The sequence below is a fragment of the Nothoprocta perdicaria genome, unplaced genomic scaffold, assembly GCF_003342845.1.
Source record: "Nothoprocta perdicaria isolate Ctin4 unplaced genomic scaffold, notPer1 scaffold_47, whole genome shotgun sequence".
Classification (NCBI taxonomy): Eukaryota; Metazoa; Chordata; class Aves; order Tinamiformes; family Tinamidae; genus Nothoprocta; species Nothoprocta perdicaria.
Genome location: NW_020455721.1, coordinates 995,886 through 1,009,103, shown reverse-complemented (window position 1 = coordinate 1,009,103; position 13,218 = coordinate 995,886). Strand labels below are relative to the sequence as shown.

The following is a 13,218-nucleotide window of genomic DNA, read 5'->3' as shown; positions in this document are numbered from 1 at the left end:
GCGTCACTGCCGCGCGTCACTGCCGCGCGCGACCGACCGGCAGCCCCTGCGCGCCGCCGCGGGGGCTCTCGGGAGGTGTAGTCCGCGGGAGGCACGGGGGCGGCCCCCGCCGCGGGCGTGAAATGGCCGCGGTGGCGCGAGGGGGACGGCGGTTCCGCGCCCGTTGCGGCGCGTTCGTTGCCGCGGGCAGCGCGCGGACGGGACGGTGCCTGCCGCCCCTGGGGAAGGGGGATTCCCGGCCGAAGCGCCCTTCGGTTTCCTAGGGGGGGTTTAGGCTCCTTAGGCGTTGTGGCCGCGCCGCTGTGGGGGCCAGGGAGCCGGGGCGCGCCGCCCGGAGACCCCTTCCCCCCAGGGAAACGCAGGGCCATCCCAAGGCTTCCGTTCCCCGCGAGAGCTCGTCCAGCGGCAGGGTTTGGAGAATCCCTACCAGCAGGGCGGCCCCGCGGCCCTCCGAGCCCCCAGCCCTGCCTCTGTGGCCGTCTGCGGGAGGTGGCTGCTGCTGTTGCCGTTGGTTTCCGGAATCACTCTGGAATTTCTCCTCCTAACATCAACCTTTGGAATTCCAGGCTCTTCTCCCCTCTCCCATCAGCTTGACCACCGGTTTAGACCTAGCGGGATCTCTGTGGCAGGCAGGAAAAGGAGCGCGCGGATTCGGAAGGCGCCTGTAGGAACCACCTCATCTCCTGTAAGCCAACAGCGTGCCTCAGGCTCGCTCCAAGGCACGGCTCTGTTTCCCAACATACATTGCTGTTTATATTGATCTATAAACAATCAAGATGAGCTTGCACCAAAATACTAAGAAGGCAACATTTGAGGCTGTTTTTTATTTTTTTTTTTCCCCTCTCGTTTTGGCCAAGAAATCAATTCTTGTGCTAAAACTGTCTTCCACAAAGAATCCGTTATGGGAATAACCAGCTTCACAAAGGGATAGAAACTGTCCCTTTTAATAACGGCCGTTTATCAGTATTAATGCCAACTTCTAAAAGCCTGTCCACACTCAATTTACTCCTACATCGGACACTGGTAAGAGTTGGTCCATTTTAAAACAAGATTCTCTTTTTCTGACGTACGCAAAGTGGTAGGATAACCTGAAATGACGTTTTCTTTCAGGTGAGTGTCAAAGGCAGCTACGCTACAACTTTTCTCTGTAAAGTCATATGCTATTTTATTTACTTACTTTACGTACATTTTACTTATTTAGAACCATTTCTATATAATGACACGCCTTTAATGAAACTTATGACTCAGAAATGCTTACAGCTGTACTCAAACAATGTCTGTTAACATGAGTCACTGAAGTTAAATATGCATCATTAAAAGTAAGCCAAAACAAAAGGCAAAGGCAAAAAAATATATATATCCATCCGAATGAGAGGGATCATCAGCATTTGATGAGTCTTCCCTGTGAGTTAGATCTGCAAGTTTACTTTGAGGTAGTGCTAGAAAGAAGCTGTTGGTCCAAGAGCATCCTGCAAAAAGAAACAGTCAAGGCTTAAGTAACTTCATCTTTTTTTTTCACCTGTTACTTTTTTCACTGCTCATAATTGTGGAATCAGTAGCCCCTCATACCATTGTACTAAAACCATTCTTTTCACAGGAGGGATAGAAAATGTTTAAGCTACTTTACCAGGAGGAGGAGAGAGAGGAGAAGAAAAAAAAAAAAAAAAAAAAAAGCAAATCTTGAGTTAAAGTATCACCTATTCCAACTACTCAGTAATTTCAGTTAGATAAAACAGAGATAAAACAGAAGAAATAAGATGTGGTGGTATTGAAAAGGTTGCATTTAAGAGTGTTTTTGTTTGGTTGTCTTTTTTTTTTTTGGGGGGGGGGAAAGCTCCCACTGTAATTGCATCTCTGTAGAACTGACAGCAGATAGCCCTAGGATGTGTTCAGGTCTTTGTGTAAGCCACCTAACGTGCTGGTAGTTATAGAACTAGGTAGGAAATCTAAGCAATGCATTCCCCTGGTTATAATGAAAACACCCTTTCCCATATTTGGGTTTTACAGGTAATGCCAATTTGGGAGGATATTTTGCTTCTACTGTCAAAAACCTGCACTATAAGCACTGTACTCCTCCCTAAACACTCTGACATTATCAAGCTCAGGCATGTATCCCTGACTGCAAAAGGGAATCAGCTGATAAGCTTAAGGAGAGACAATAAGACACAATAAATGAATAATAGGGGGAATAGAAAACCATTTTGGAAGAGCATCATACAGCTGCAATCAACATATGCTCCTCTACTTTTTTTTTTCCCCTCTCTTTTTAAGTTGACTGCCAGGTAAATACACGAGCAGCCCACTGTCTTTCACTGAATTTACAAAATTGGAATTTCCCTTATTAAGCAATTTTTGTTCTAGAACAGAAGGTGCATACAGGTGTCAAAATAGGGAGAACTGAATGAAAATGGTGCTGCAGTTCATAGAGCATGGTGCTCTCACTGCCACGTCATCACATGGAGTAAAGCCACATAGCTACCTGCACCCATGTTACCCAGCTTACACACTATGGATTGGCCTCTCAAAACTGTCAAAATTTGGCACGTGTACTCTAGAGCAATCAGTCCATACTTCTTACAGGCCAACATTCTTATTGTCCTAATTTTTAAAGGAGCACAAAAGACTTCCCTAGACTTTTCGCTGCCGTGCAAGCATGGTGTTAAACAGCATTACACAGGGTGCTCCAAGCAGGGAGAGTGGGGAATGGAGCTGCATGCTGCCTTCCATGCTCCCTATGGATCCTTGTTGCTCCTGGTGACGGTGCCTACTAACTCCGTAAGTCAGGGCGCAGCAGACTGCCTTTTAGTGCTAAGCTCAAGTACCACAGCTACACATTGGCTGTTTCTTTTTTTCTCTTTTCAAAGCTTTCCCACTCCCTTCAAATTTAAGGAGCCTCCATTTACCAGCTCAAGGGTTCCCCCATGCTTTAGTCTCCTAAAACAATTCAATGTATACATGCAGTCCCTCTCCAGCCACTGCCATTCTTTGACTCCATTCATTTTACCTCCACCTTCCATCAAATTCTCATACATACACTCCTCCTATCACCTTCCAAAGACTCAGCCTTTTGCACAAGGGAATTGCCAAATCCCTCTTTCCAGCTACTAGGAACCAGCTCTTCCCAAATGCAGGGGTCATGAAGTTATTGGCCTTGTAGCTGTTCCTATATGTAACTCTGCAAAAGCAGAGGAGGAACAAAACGTCCTAGGGTACTCCAAGACTTGTCCTTTTAAAATTCGATAGCTGGTGGCAGATTTTTACTACAAAAATATTCCTAACAGATGTTAAGCAGTGAATAAAAAGCAGGAGTTTCTGGCCAGTATTACCAAAATGATTCAATAGATGTTTTACATTAAAAAAAAAGTGTCCTTAAAAGGCCAGGAAAATGAAGTCCTGTTTTAAGACTGCCTCCAAAACACATGGCAGTAGCCCTGTGACAAGTATCCCAACTAGTTTTAGTTGCTTTCAGAGCTATTACTTACGCTACATTCTACTTCCAGCCTCATTTACTACTTTACAGTGTTTAATAGTGAGTATTTTTGCCTCTACCTTGTTAGGTAGACTGTGACTACCAAATACTTTAGGCCTTTCAAGATGAGGGCAGTTTAAGCGAAAGGAAAACTACTGACAGGTGGCTGGCTAATAAAGCAGCACTCTGCTCATCATCTCCCCCTTTGCCTTCAACACTGAAGGTAGACACCTTACTTATAAGCTTTATGATGAGGTTATTTAAAAAACAAAACCAAAAGAATAACCACCACCCATCTGATGTTGGCACACAACGTGAACATCGGGAAGACTGATCCTGTTGTAGAGATTAGAACAGAGCACAAAGCTTTTTGTTGGGTGATGCTCATTTCCTCCAATAATTTTCAGGTTTAAGAACATTAGAGAAGTTTTTGGTTGTAAAATGTCAGCTGAAAGGGCTGAAGGAACAGGAGAACACCTTATGGAGAAACTGTGCAGTGGAACTTAGATGGTCCGCTGAGAACATCCTTACTTACAGAATACTTGCAGATGCGACATGCCAAAGTATGGGCCCCTGTTCATATCAGCACGAGGCTACAGAACAGTGGGAGTATGTGTCCTCACAGCAAGCCCCCAAAATGTTTAAGTATACTTTATCAAAGCATGTTACGTGCTTGTAAAAAGAAACAACAGCCTAAGAAACCTAGAAAACGAGGTTGTCATGACCTAGGCCCATTGCAAATCAATGGCAAATGAAATACCCCATTAGATTCTGAAAGCCAGAAGAGAATGTGCTGCATACATGTAAGAGTAAGATCCCTTGCTGGCAGGTTTGCAGAAACAAAATTTTATTTACACAGGTAAGTCTATCTTTAGACCCCATTTAACTCTTTACATTTCTAGAATATTTACATGATTTCAAGATGCTCCAAGAGTCGAGTGATGAACAAAAAAATTACAGAATCTGTCAAAAGCATAGCAAAAAAACCCAACTTATCATTGTGCTTTAAAACTTATGATCTAGAGTAATGTAGAAGAAATGTAGTTTTAGCACCTTGGTCATAACGGTCATGCTATATAAGACACTTAAATAGCAAAGGGGATGTCAGAAGTGACCGTATCCAGAGGTTGCCAGTGACAATTCATGAGCGAATCATAGAATTCTTCACTTGTCTCCATAAATTGTCTGTTCATTTCATCAATATCCAAGTGAAGTTGGGGATCTGAAAACAAAAGCCTGGTAAGTACAGGTATCCAGCCTCAGAGAGGTACATGAGAAACAGAACTAAATACTGAATAAACATACTCTGCAGTTACTACTTATTTAATAAGTTCAAATCTGTACATTCCCTTAGAATTATGACAAAACTTTGCACAAGTCCATCTTCTTTCAAATTTCTTGTATTAGAGTGTAAAGACTACATTTGTACTTCAACATAAGGATTATTTTCAAACCACAAAGTTTTTCCCCAAGTCTATTATGTCATTTCTACTAGTCAGAGTAGGAAGTGCTGTTCCAGAACCTTCCCAGCCAAACAATTAGTTTGGTACTAAAGCTAAGTACAAGCTGGATACTCATTTTAGCATATGCAAGGCAAGCTTTTACTTCAGGATTTGGAAATAAGACTTTTGCCTGCTAATGAATATTTTATACAGAGTCTGCCTAGCAGAATCAATACAGAGAGAAATTCTGTATCAGATCATTTTGGAAGATTGATGGTAGCATTAAGAGAAATGCTCCTGTGTTACTGACAACATCCCATTATACTTGGCAATCCCAACTCAGTTCAGCTACACCTCACAAAAGACCTCGGGGCACGAGTTACCTTCTTGGCTTTCCAGGACACACCTCAAGCAGAAGTTGGCTCAGACTGTTAAAAAGACATAAGTATAGCTAAACTCAAATTCAATAGTACAGTTGTTATTACCTTCAATTATTAGGTCATCACTGATTTCAACCATAGCTGAAGTATCCTGAAACAAACGAGAGTGATCAAAATTGTTATATTCATAATATTCATTATAATATTATGTATATATACACACACACCAAAACTTCAAACTAATTTTGTACTTATGTTGTGAGGAGGTATAGGAAGTGACACAAACACTGTCACCTCCGAATCCCAAGTTGTTCCCTATTCATACAGATGCAGGCATAGACAACTTCTTTACATGAGAAGCCCACAAGTTCAGTTCAAACTGGAAAGGACCTCCAGAGGTCATCTTAGATCAGCCAATTGAGTCAACCGTAACACCTCTTATACTAGTTCCTTAATTTGATGGAAGCAAAGCACACGAACAACATGATTCTGCATGTCAAAACCATTATTTGGTACATGTGAGTAGCACATAAGGTATAACTAGAGGTGTACTGCTTAAGCAATTAGTCATGGGTAATCTCAGAGGGAAACTTGTTCTAACCCCCACTACACACTAAGCAAAAAAAAAGACAAAGTTTCAGTACTAGGACTTTCTGCTCTAATTTACACAAAGTCATATTATTTGTGGAATCAAAGAAACAAGTTTGTAGTATCTTTACCTCAAAAACAGCAGGAGCCATAACAGCATCTCCTAAAGAGCAGTCTCCAACAGCCTGCATACTATCATAGGGAGCATAGGAGCTATAGTTGTAGTCAGCATAAGGATCATAATTCCACTGCGAGTAGTAATTCTGATAATCTTGGTAATAATCATTATAGTTATATGACGGGTACCGCTGGAATTCTGCTTTCAGCCTGAAACATTAAAAAGTTATAAACATTTAGAGTTTGAGAACAACAAGCGTTAAAACTATATCTGAAATAAAACAGTCTGCCACTTTACACACTTCAGAGTTTCAAAGAAAACATTTCTTAAAATTAACAGCTGCCTAGGTGACAGCAAGAAATGCCTCATTTAGACAGAAGTTATTAAACTCTCACCTTAGCCAAGACCAGAAGTCATTTTCCTGGATTAAGTCTAGATACATGGCACTTTTCTCTATTCATTTATTTTTATTATCAGCATAGGCAAGCTGCTAAGCCTCAATGCTCTGCTAAAAACTAGTTGATTAAAACCAGGCAGCATTTACCAAGCACAGCTGCTTCAGAAGTACATTCATTCATAATTAGCCCTTCTATCTTTTGTTTGCTTAATTACTAGATCTTATTTCCAGAAACAAATGAGCCAAATCAGATTATCTGATTCAGAGGAGCATCTGACACTACCTGCCAGTGTGCCGTGTCTGCCTCCACACCTTCTGTTTTTATTCTCCAAAGCATGTTTCAGTAATTGCCAGTTTGTCAATTTAAAAAAATTAATCTTTTTTTAAAATAATATTCACTATTATCCAGTGGGAAGCTGAATCAGTGGTAAAGTCACCAAATACATTGGTTCTTAAGGACAAAGGACCGGTTCTTTTGTTTTCACCGCTTATATCCTCAAAAGATTGAGGCAGCTTCAAACTGACAGCAATCAAGGCACAAACATTATCTGCACTAGAAGACAAGTATCCTGAAAGAAGTCAGTTCCGATAACTCAGCTGCATATTCCAAAAAATTGTTTAGACATTGTTCCACTGATTCAGTAGAAGCAGACCTCTTGTGTTTCCAGTGCCCAGTTCCTCTGCATCCCCAACAGAAGAGACAGGCTTAGGCCTACCTTTTGTCAAGGACACAGACTAAAAGGAATTCACAGATAAGTTTCCAAATTAAGTGAACATTTGTAATAAACTACTCCGATGGCTGGATACTGTGATGCTAAGGGAGCACAGAACTCAGCCATTCAGAAATAGTGAAGACTACATCATCCATTTTCATCTATGACATTAAGCTTATATCATTATTAGATTACATATACACCTTTAGAGGAAAGAGGCATTTTGTTATCTTACTACTGTAACAAACAAACAGCTAAATAACAGCCTCTAAAGTCTTCTGCCTCTAACTTCTCCCCACACATCCATTTCTGTAAGAAAGAAAAAAAGTCTTAAACACTGCAGCATTGCTCTCGGTAGCAGAAGTGGAGAAACTTCCTTCTTCGTGACCTACTCCTGTTTTCAAACTCTTTTAGTCAGACCACTTCTGGACAGTGCCCTCTTTGAAAAGAGCATTTCCATTCTTACGTACAGAGGCAACATTTGCAGTATTATCAAGGGTAAGGACAGAAAGAGATTATTTCTATTGCTTAACAAAACATACATACAATCTAATCTATTAATACTCCAAACTTCACATACACAATTTCCATTTTGTCTGCATCCTGGATCAGAGTTCATTAAATTTGGTCTCAATTCTATAAGGAGGTGGATTGCCTCAAATGACTGACTTAAAGAACTGAGAAGGCAAAAATCAAAAGCTTCTCAAATGATAGAAATGTGAATTTCAAGTCCCACTGGCCCAGCTTTGGAAAGCAAAGAATGTTACCAGAACAGTTTGTGTGGAGTACAGCCTTCTTTGCTGCCTTCTTCCCCCTAAATACATTTCTTTTTTTCCCTCTAGTTAGAGTTCCTGCCTCACCTAACCTGCTGGGAAACTAGTGATGTGCTACTATTTAGAATAGAAAAGCCTCAAGCACACAAAACCCTGCATTAACTTGTCACCCTTCTGCTTTCTTTATGCCTAAGCCCTGAGCATATTTATGAATGCATTCAGCTTTGCTACTTTAAGAAACAAGACTGGTCACAGCAACAGCTAGGCCTATGTTCCAGAACCTGGAATCTACCTCTCCCCCAACAACCCTTAGAAGGGTAGATGAATCCAGGGAGTCAAAACATAATATATGGAACATAAAAAAATAAAAAAATAAAAAAGTGCAGAAGTAGACTGCATCACGTGTACAGTCATTACAGCAAGTGAAACAGATTTTACGAAGGCAGAGCTACAAGAATCTGATTTAGAACTACTGTATCAATGCACAGCTGGTTTGTTACCTTTTAGAAATTCCTATGCTCAGCCGAATTCGTTTTCCCCCCAGACCTGGCGCATTCTGGCAGTCTTGCAGTGCCCTCATCTGATCACCTTGTTCACCAAATCTGACATAGGCATACCCTCTACAATTTTCAAAAGGGAGAAAACAAAAATTCTAGTATGCGTAACATACAAAACCAATTTGTCTTCTACAAAAAAAGTTACGATAGTTTCTACTAGAGCTTCTGTTACAGAACTCAGCCTCTCCAGCATGTGCACATGCACAGTTTTCACCAAATCAAAAACTTGGGCCAAAAGCAAACAGCTTGTTCTTTGGTAACATTAAGACATAACCAGCTGAGAGCCAGCACAAACAATATATGCTTTTGTACTGTTTACTTATGTAACTGATCAGATTCTACGCTTCTGCATATACAGCAATTAGCCAGCTATCACTGTATTTTTTACTAACATTTTTACTTCAAAGGGGCTTTCTCTTGAGTGTACCTATTGCAGCCAGCACTGACAGAAAAAAAGCAAACTCTCTCATTCCTGCCTGATTCACTGCACAGCCAGTTTAGCTTCTGCTAGTATGAGTAGTAAATAAAGCCTATCAGGCTCAGCCTTCCAACCCCACCTACAGTTTGCCAGGCCATTCTTTTCTTCCAAATAAAAGATGAGTATTTTTGTCTTGGGTATTGCAGATGAGTAAGCAGACACTGCTGTTACGTGAGCAGAGCAGCACTGATTTCAATGCGTGGCTCTACCCCCTCCCGCCACTTCAGTTTCCTTGCATGCAGGCATGCAGATGTTTAAGTGGAAGTTCATCCTATTAGCTTCCTATGCCTAACTCCAAAGTTCCAGGAACATGAGCATCTCTGTTGTTAAAAGAAAGTAATGCTAAAGACTGATCTCTGCTCTCTCCCTGCCTCAGGGTGTGGGGAACGGGAAAGGAAGGCAGAAAGTTCAGATGCAAGTGTTCATATATTACTCAAAGAAGCAGACATACTGATAGCATTTCAAACGTGTGTAGAAGTTACCTGGAATAGCCCAGGAGATCTGTCGCTATCTTGCAGTCAAGACACGAAGGGTACCTCTTCAGGAAATAGTCATAGAGCTGAAAGTCATCCACTTCTGGGGTAAGCTCCCCAACAAATATTGAATAATCTGGTCTTTTATTTAGGAAAAAAAATATTGCTATAAGATTATGACACTACATAAATATACAGACACTTATCACTAGAAAACAGAAATGCGACAAAAAACATTAACTGAAAAAACTATTGAGGAACGCAATGCCATTACTCTAACATAAAGCTCTGCGTTTCTCAGTCCATTTTATTGCTTTACCAAAGCACACTTCAAATTTCAAGTTGGATTAAAACTTTTTTTAAAAACTACCTGCAAGCAACAGAAATGAAGGCACAAGTTTTTCATTCTTCCATCAAAAAATACTGCCTCAAATTACAGAAATAACTCAAAAAAAGTTATCAGCATATTGCACCACTGCTTCTCAGTAAGAGTAGGAGATGAACTTACCACAGCAGCTATTGTACTGGCAGTATATTAGTACAAGCTGTATTTGGTACATGCACCAGAAGCACCATATCACAATTTAAATGGATAGGAATCAGTTCTTCCCTTTTCAAAAATATTTTACCTGGTTGAAGTATTAGTGCTACTAGGAACAAACTCTATTCTTCCCGGTTTTATTTTGTTCTTTTTCTTCCGTTTTTTCTGTGGTGTTCTCCACCAGCTGTAGGCTTGCAGAGCTTCTCTCTTCGCCAGTAAATCCTGCTGGAATAAAAAGAAAATACCTTTATAGTATATAGCCTAATTTACATTCCTCCCACCCACTCCCCATCACCACAGGTGATTTCCCCATATTCACCTTGCCCTTGAAAGAAGCCTGGGGTCCCATTTGTCCCTCCGCCTCCCATGAGGGAAAGCAGCCTCTGGGGAAAATGCCTGGCAAAAATAACAGAGCCAAAGGATTGCATGAACAGCCATATTCCCCTGACCTGTCAAGCTGGCTAAGGGATGGACAGCTTCTTCTTGGAATTAGGGAAAAAAAGTAGTTAGCCCTTGATGTTGGCCAATCCTATAGATTAGCTTAAAGAACGGATTGTGCACAACTTGAGCTCTAAGACTCAGAAGAAACTCTGCAGCAGCAGTGGGAGCGATGAAGAGGCAGAGACAAGTCATCTCCTGCCTAAAGGAGATCTCGGCTGGCCCTGTCACATCACCTACAAATTCTCCTCTTCCTCTGCAAGAAGCCTCTCCACTACTACCTAGTGAGTCAATTCTCCAGGCCAGGAATGCTGGTGAGGGGGCCAGTAGGCAGACCAGGAATGCACACTAGCTTGGCTGAGGGAAAACTCAAACCCAGATGCAACGCCAGGAAGACAGGCAAAAAAAAAAAAAGTGCCTCACAAACTCAAAAACACCCTCAAAAAAAAAAAAAAAACCACACGAGTTTAAAACAAACCAAGATATCTACAAAAGAGAGGGGAAAAAAAGGCAAAAGAGCAAGACAAGAGCAGTTGCCTCCCTCACTTAAGATTGAGGAATGAAGACTTCCAGGACCGGGCTCCAAAAAAAAAGAACAGTAATTTTCAGTAACTTTTACTTACGCAGACTTTAAAGTTCTTCTTCTAGAACACCTCTATATATAGAGTGTGTTAAGCACAAGATCCAGAGCTCGTGCTCAAGTATGCTCAAATAAAACAAACTGCAAAATTTGGCATTATGCCCCAACCTACTGCAGTTGATGCGATTAAAAATCCAGAGGACAATCATCAATTACCAAATTATGTGAAGAAATCATTAGACTAGAAAAATACCCAACTCAGACCAAACTAGCTATTTCAGCTTTACATTTACTATAAATTCTGAGTGTGGTTTTGGAATCCCTTTAAGCTCTGCCAACCTGAATTTCTCACCAAGTAATCTTACCTGGTTTGCCATGGTTGAAGAGTTTTCTTTCTCAAGCAGAAGAACTGTACAGGTGATTCACTACAGCCTTCAGCTGAAAAAAATGGGGAAGTGCAAAAAGATTATTTAATCTTTTGACTTTGAGATCAACTACTTTCATGGATGTTTACCTTGCCTTAAGATTTTATAACTATTAATTCATGACTTCTTTGCAAAGCATCATTTCATTATGTTTAACAGCCCATTAAAATCAGAGGTTCTGCAGATCAAAATACTATTGGTTTACATCACATAGTAACCAAGCTTAGATGTTAAAATAAGCTGTTTGGCAAACTGCACTAAAGGAGGCATCTTCACATTTTAGTTTTGCACTGTGATAGCCTGTCAACTTTTTTCCATTGTCAGAAGCACCAGGAACTGACAGCACTTTTAGGGCACCCACACCTTAGCATTATCACTGGAATGCACATAAGAGTAGAGGTTTGGGGTTTCAAGAGAACTCTAAATTAGAGAATACCACAATAAAACATACAGACTTCCACGTACATCACAGGACCCCTTAATTACTCTTCTCTTTGAGCAAAATTAAGCGTCGATTTTCTTGTGCTGCAAGTCACACAGCAAAACAAGTAGTGGTACTTGCTATGTGCTGAAAAGGAGCAGGGAGAGAGAGGAAGGCACTACAAGGTGGGCGTGATCTTTCTCCACACGTTTGCTTACACATTTCACTTGCTAGCTCACTTAGCGATAATTTTGATAATGCTAGGAAGTCACTCTGTTCACTTAACTATGTTTCACACCACTCCTTTACTGTTTCGAGATGCCTTTCTTATCTTTAGTCACACGTCTGATAGAAATGACTGTAGAAAGTTCCTTTCCTTAAAGAGTGCTGCTTTGCACCCATTTCCACACATGCAGCTGTTCACTGATCACTACTGCTTTTTTTTTTTTTTCCATCTAATGCTATTGCTTCAATACAGCAACATTGTGGAAGTTTCAATTCCCCTTTCTATGGCACAAACAACAGTTTGTACAAACTGGCTACTTAAGTGCACATTCGCTTAGAACAATAATTAGAGTATATGCAATGCCTTAAAGGACTGCACACAGAGGGTATCACTTTCCCAAATTAATGTGAAATGGCTTAAGCCAGCCTGACATGAAGCAACCTAATGACAGAATAAGAACATCCATGCACAGTCTTATTCAGGACAAGATGCCTTTCACCTCCACATCCAATCTGAAGCCAAAAAGTCTTTCAAGTGAAAGAAGTCCTTAAATATACATATACTACTAAGCTTCACGCATGACTTCATAACTAAGACTGTATTTGTGATAAAGAATTAACAGCTTTTTTTTCCTCCCCATTAAACATCACTGAAGTGCCCATACAGTGATGTAACTCCAATTTTAACCTTAATTTTATTAAAATTTTAACAAAAGGAAACTGTCAGCTCATCCGTATGTTAACATATTAATTCTTGAGTCAACAGCTACAGAATACTGTGGGTTTTTTCTCCTTCTCCCCCTCATTTTTTTTTCTTTTAGGCTTACCCTTCTTTCTCAATGCAGGCAGGAGAGGCCACACACCACACAGTGGTTCTACTGCCAAAAAAAGTAAAACTACCAGAAGGCAACTGATGTAACAGCTCCTTGCTCGGCGACCACAGACTCTTAAGCACAACGCTGTATTCTGCGGTCTTCCTCCTTCTGATCACAGGCAATCTTCTCACTGAAAAATAATAATACATATAGAATCACATATATGTATAGATTCTTTCAATTATTTTAACAGGTGTTTTTAGAAAGCGGTTACCGTCTGGGGGCTGCAGAGCAGCTCTAACCTCCCGGGCCTGGGCTCCCGCAGGGCCCGGGCCCTCACTGCGCGGCCCGCCCGCCGCGCCCGCGCTTTCGCCGCGCGCTCCGC

General features: G+C 41.1%; 2 protein-coding genes across 6 annotated transcripts in view; one reads left to right on the top strand and one right to left on the bottom strand.

Moving 5' to 3' along the window:
- Window positions 1-1,143: 1,143 nt before the first annotated feature.
- On the bottom strand, window positions 1,144-13,033 carry LOC112953901 (tRNA selenocysteine 1-associated protein 1-like). Of its 5 annotated transcripts, none has more exons than XM_026047019.1 (10): window positions 12,846-13,033; window positions 11,313-11,385; window positions 10,249-10,325; window positions 10,018-10,154; window positions 9,398-9,529; window positions 8,381-8,500; window positions 6,011-6,206; window positions 5,397-5,442; window positions 4,523-4,691; window positions 1,144-1,469 (listed from the first exon to the last, which is right to left on the bottom strand). In XM_026047019.1, the coding sequence occupies exons 3-9, from the start codon at window positions 10,276-10,278 to the stop codon at window positions 4,555-4,557; spliced, it is 798 nt and encodes a 265-aa protein (XP_025902804.1). In that variant the 5' UTR covers window positions 10,279-10,325; window positions 11,313-11,385; window positions 12,846-13,033; the 3' UTR covers window positions 1,144-1,469; window positions 4,523-4,554. The 5 variants fall into 5 exon arrangements, with proteins under 5 accessions (XP_025902804.1, XP_025902805.1, XP_025902808.1 ...); XM_026047020.1 differs by having other exon boundaries at window positions 10,018-10,151; XM_026047023.1 differs by lacking the exon at window positions 8,381-8,500.
- PAK1IP1 (PAK1 interacting protein 1) overlaps window positions 11,323-13,218 on the top strand; it is a 9,352-nt gene continuing 7,456 nt past the window's right edge. Inside the window, exon 1 of the mRNA XM_026047026.1 lies at window positions 11,323-11,364. Coding sequence (XP_025902811.1) covers window positions 11,323-11,364 — 42 coding nt within the window. The remainder of the gene's footprint in view (window positions 11,365-13,218) is intronic.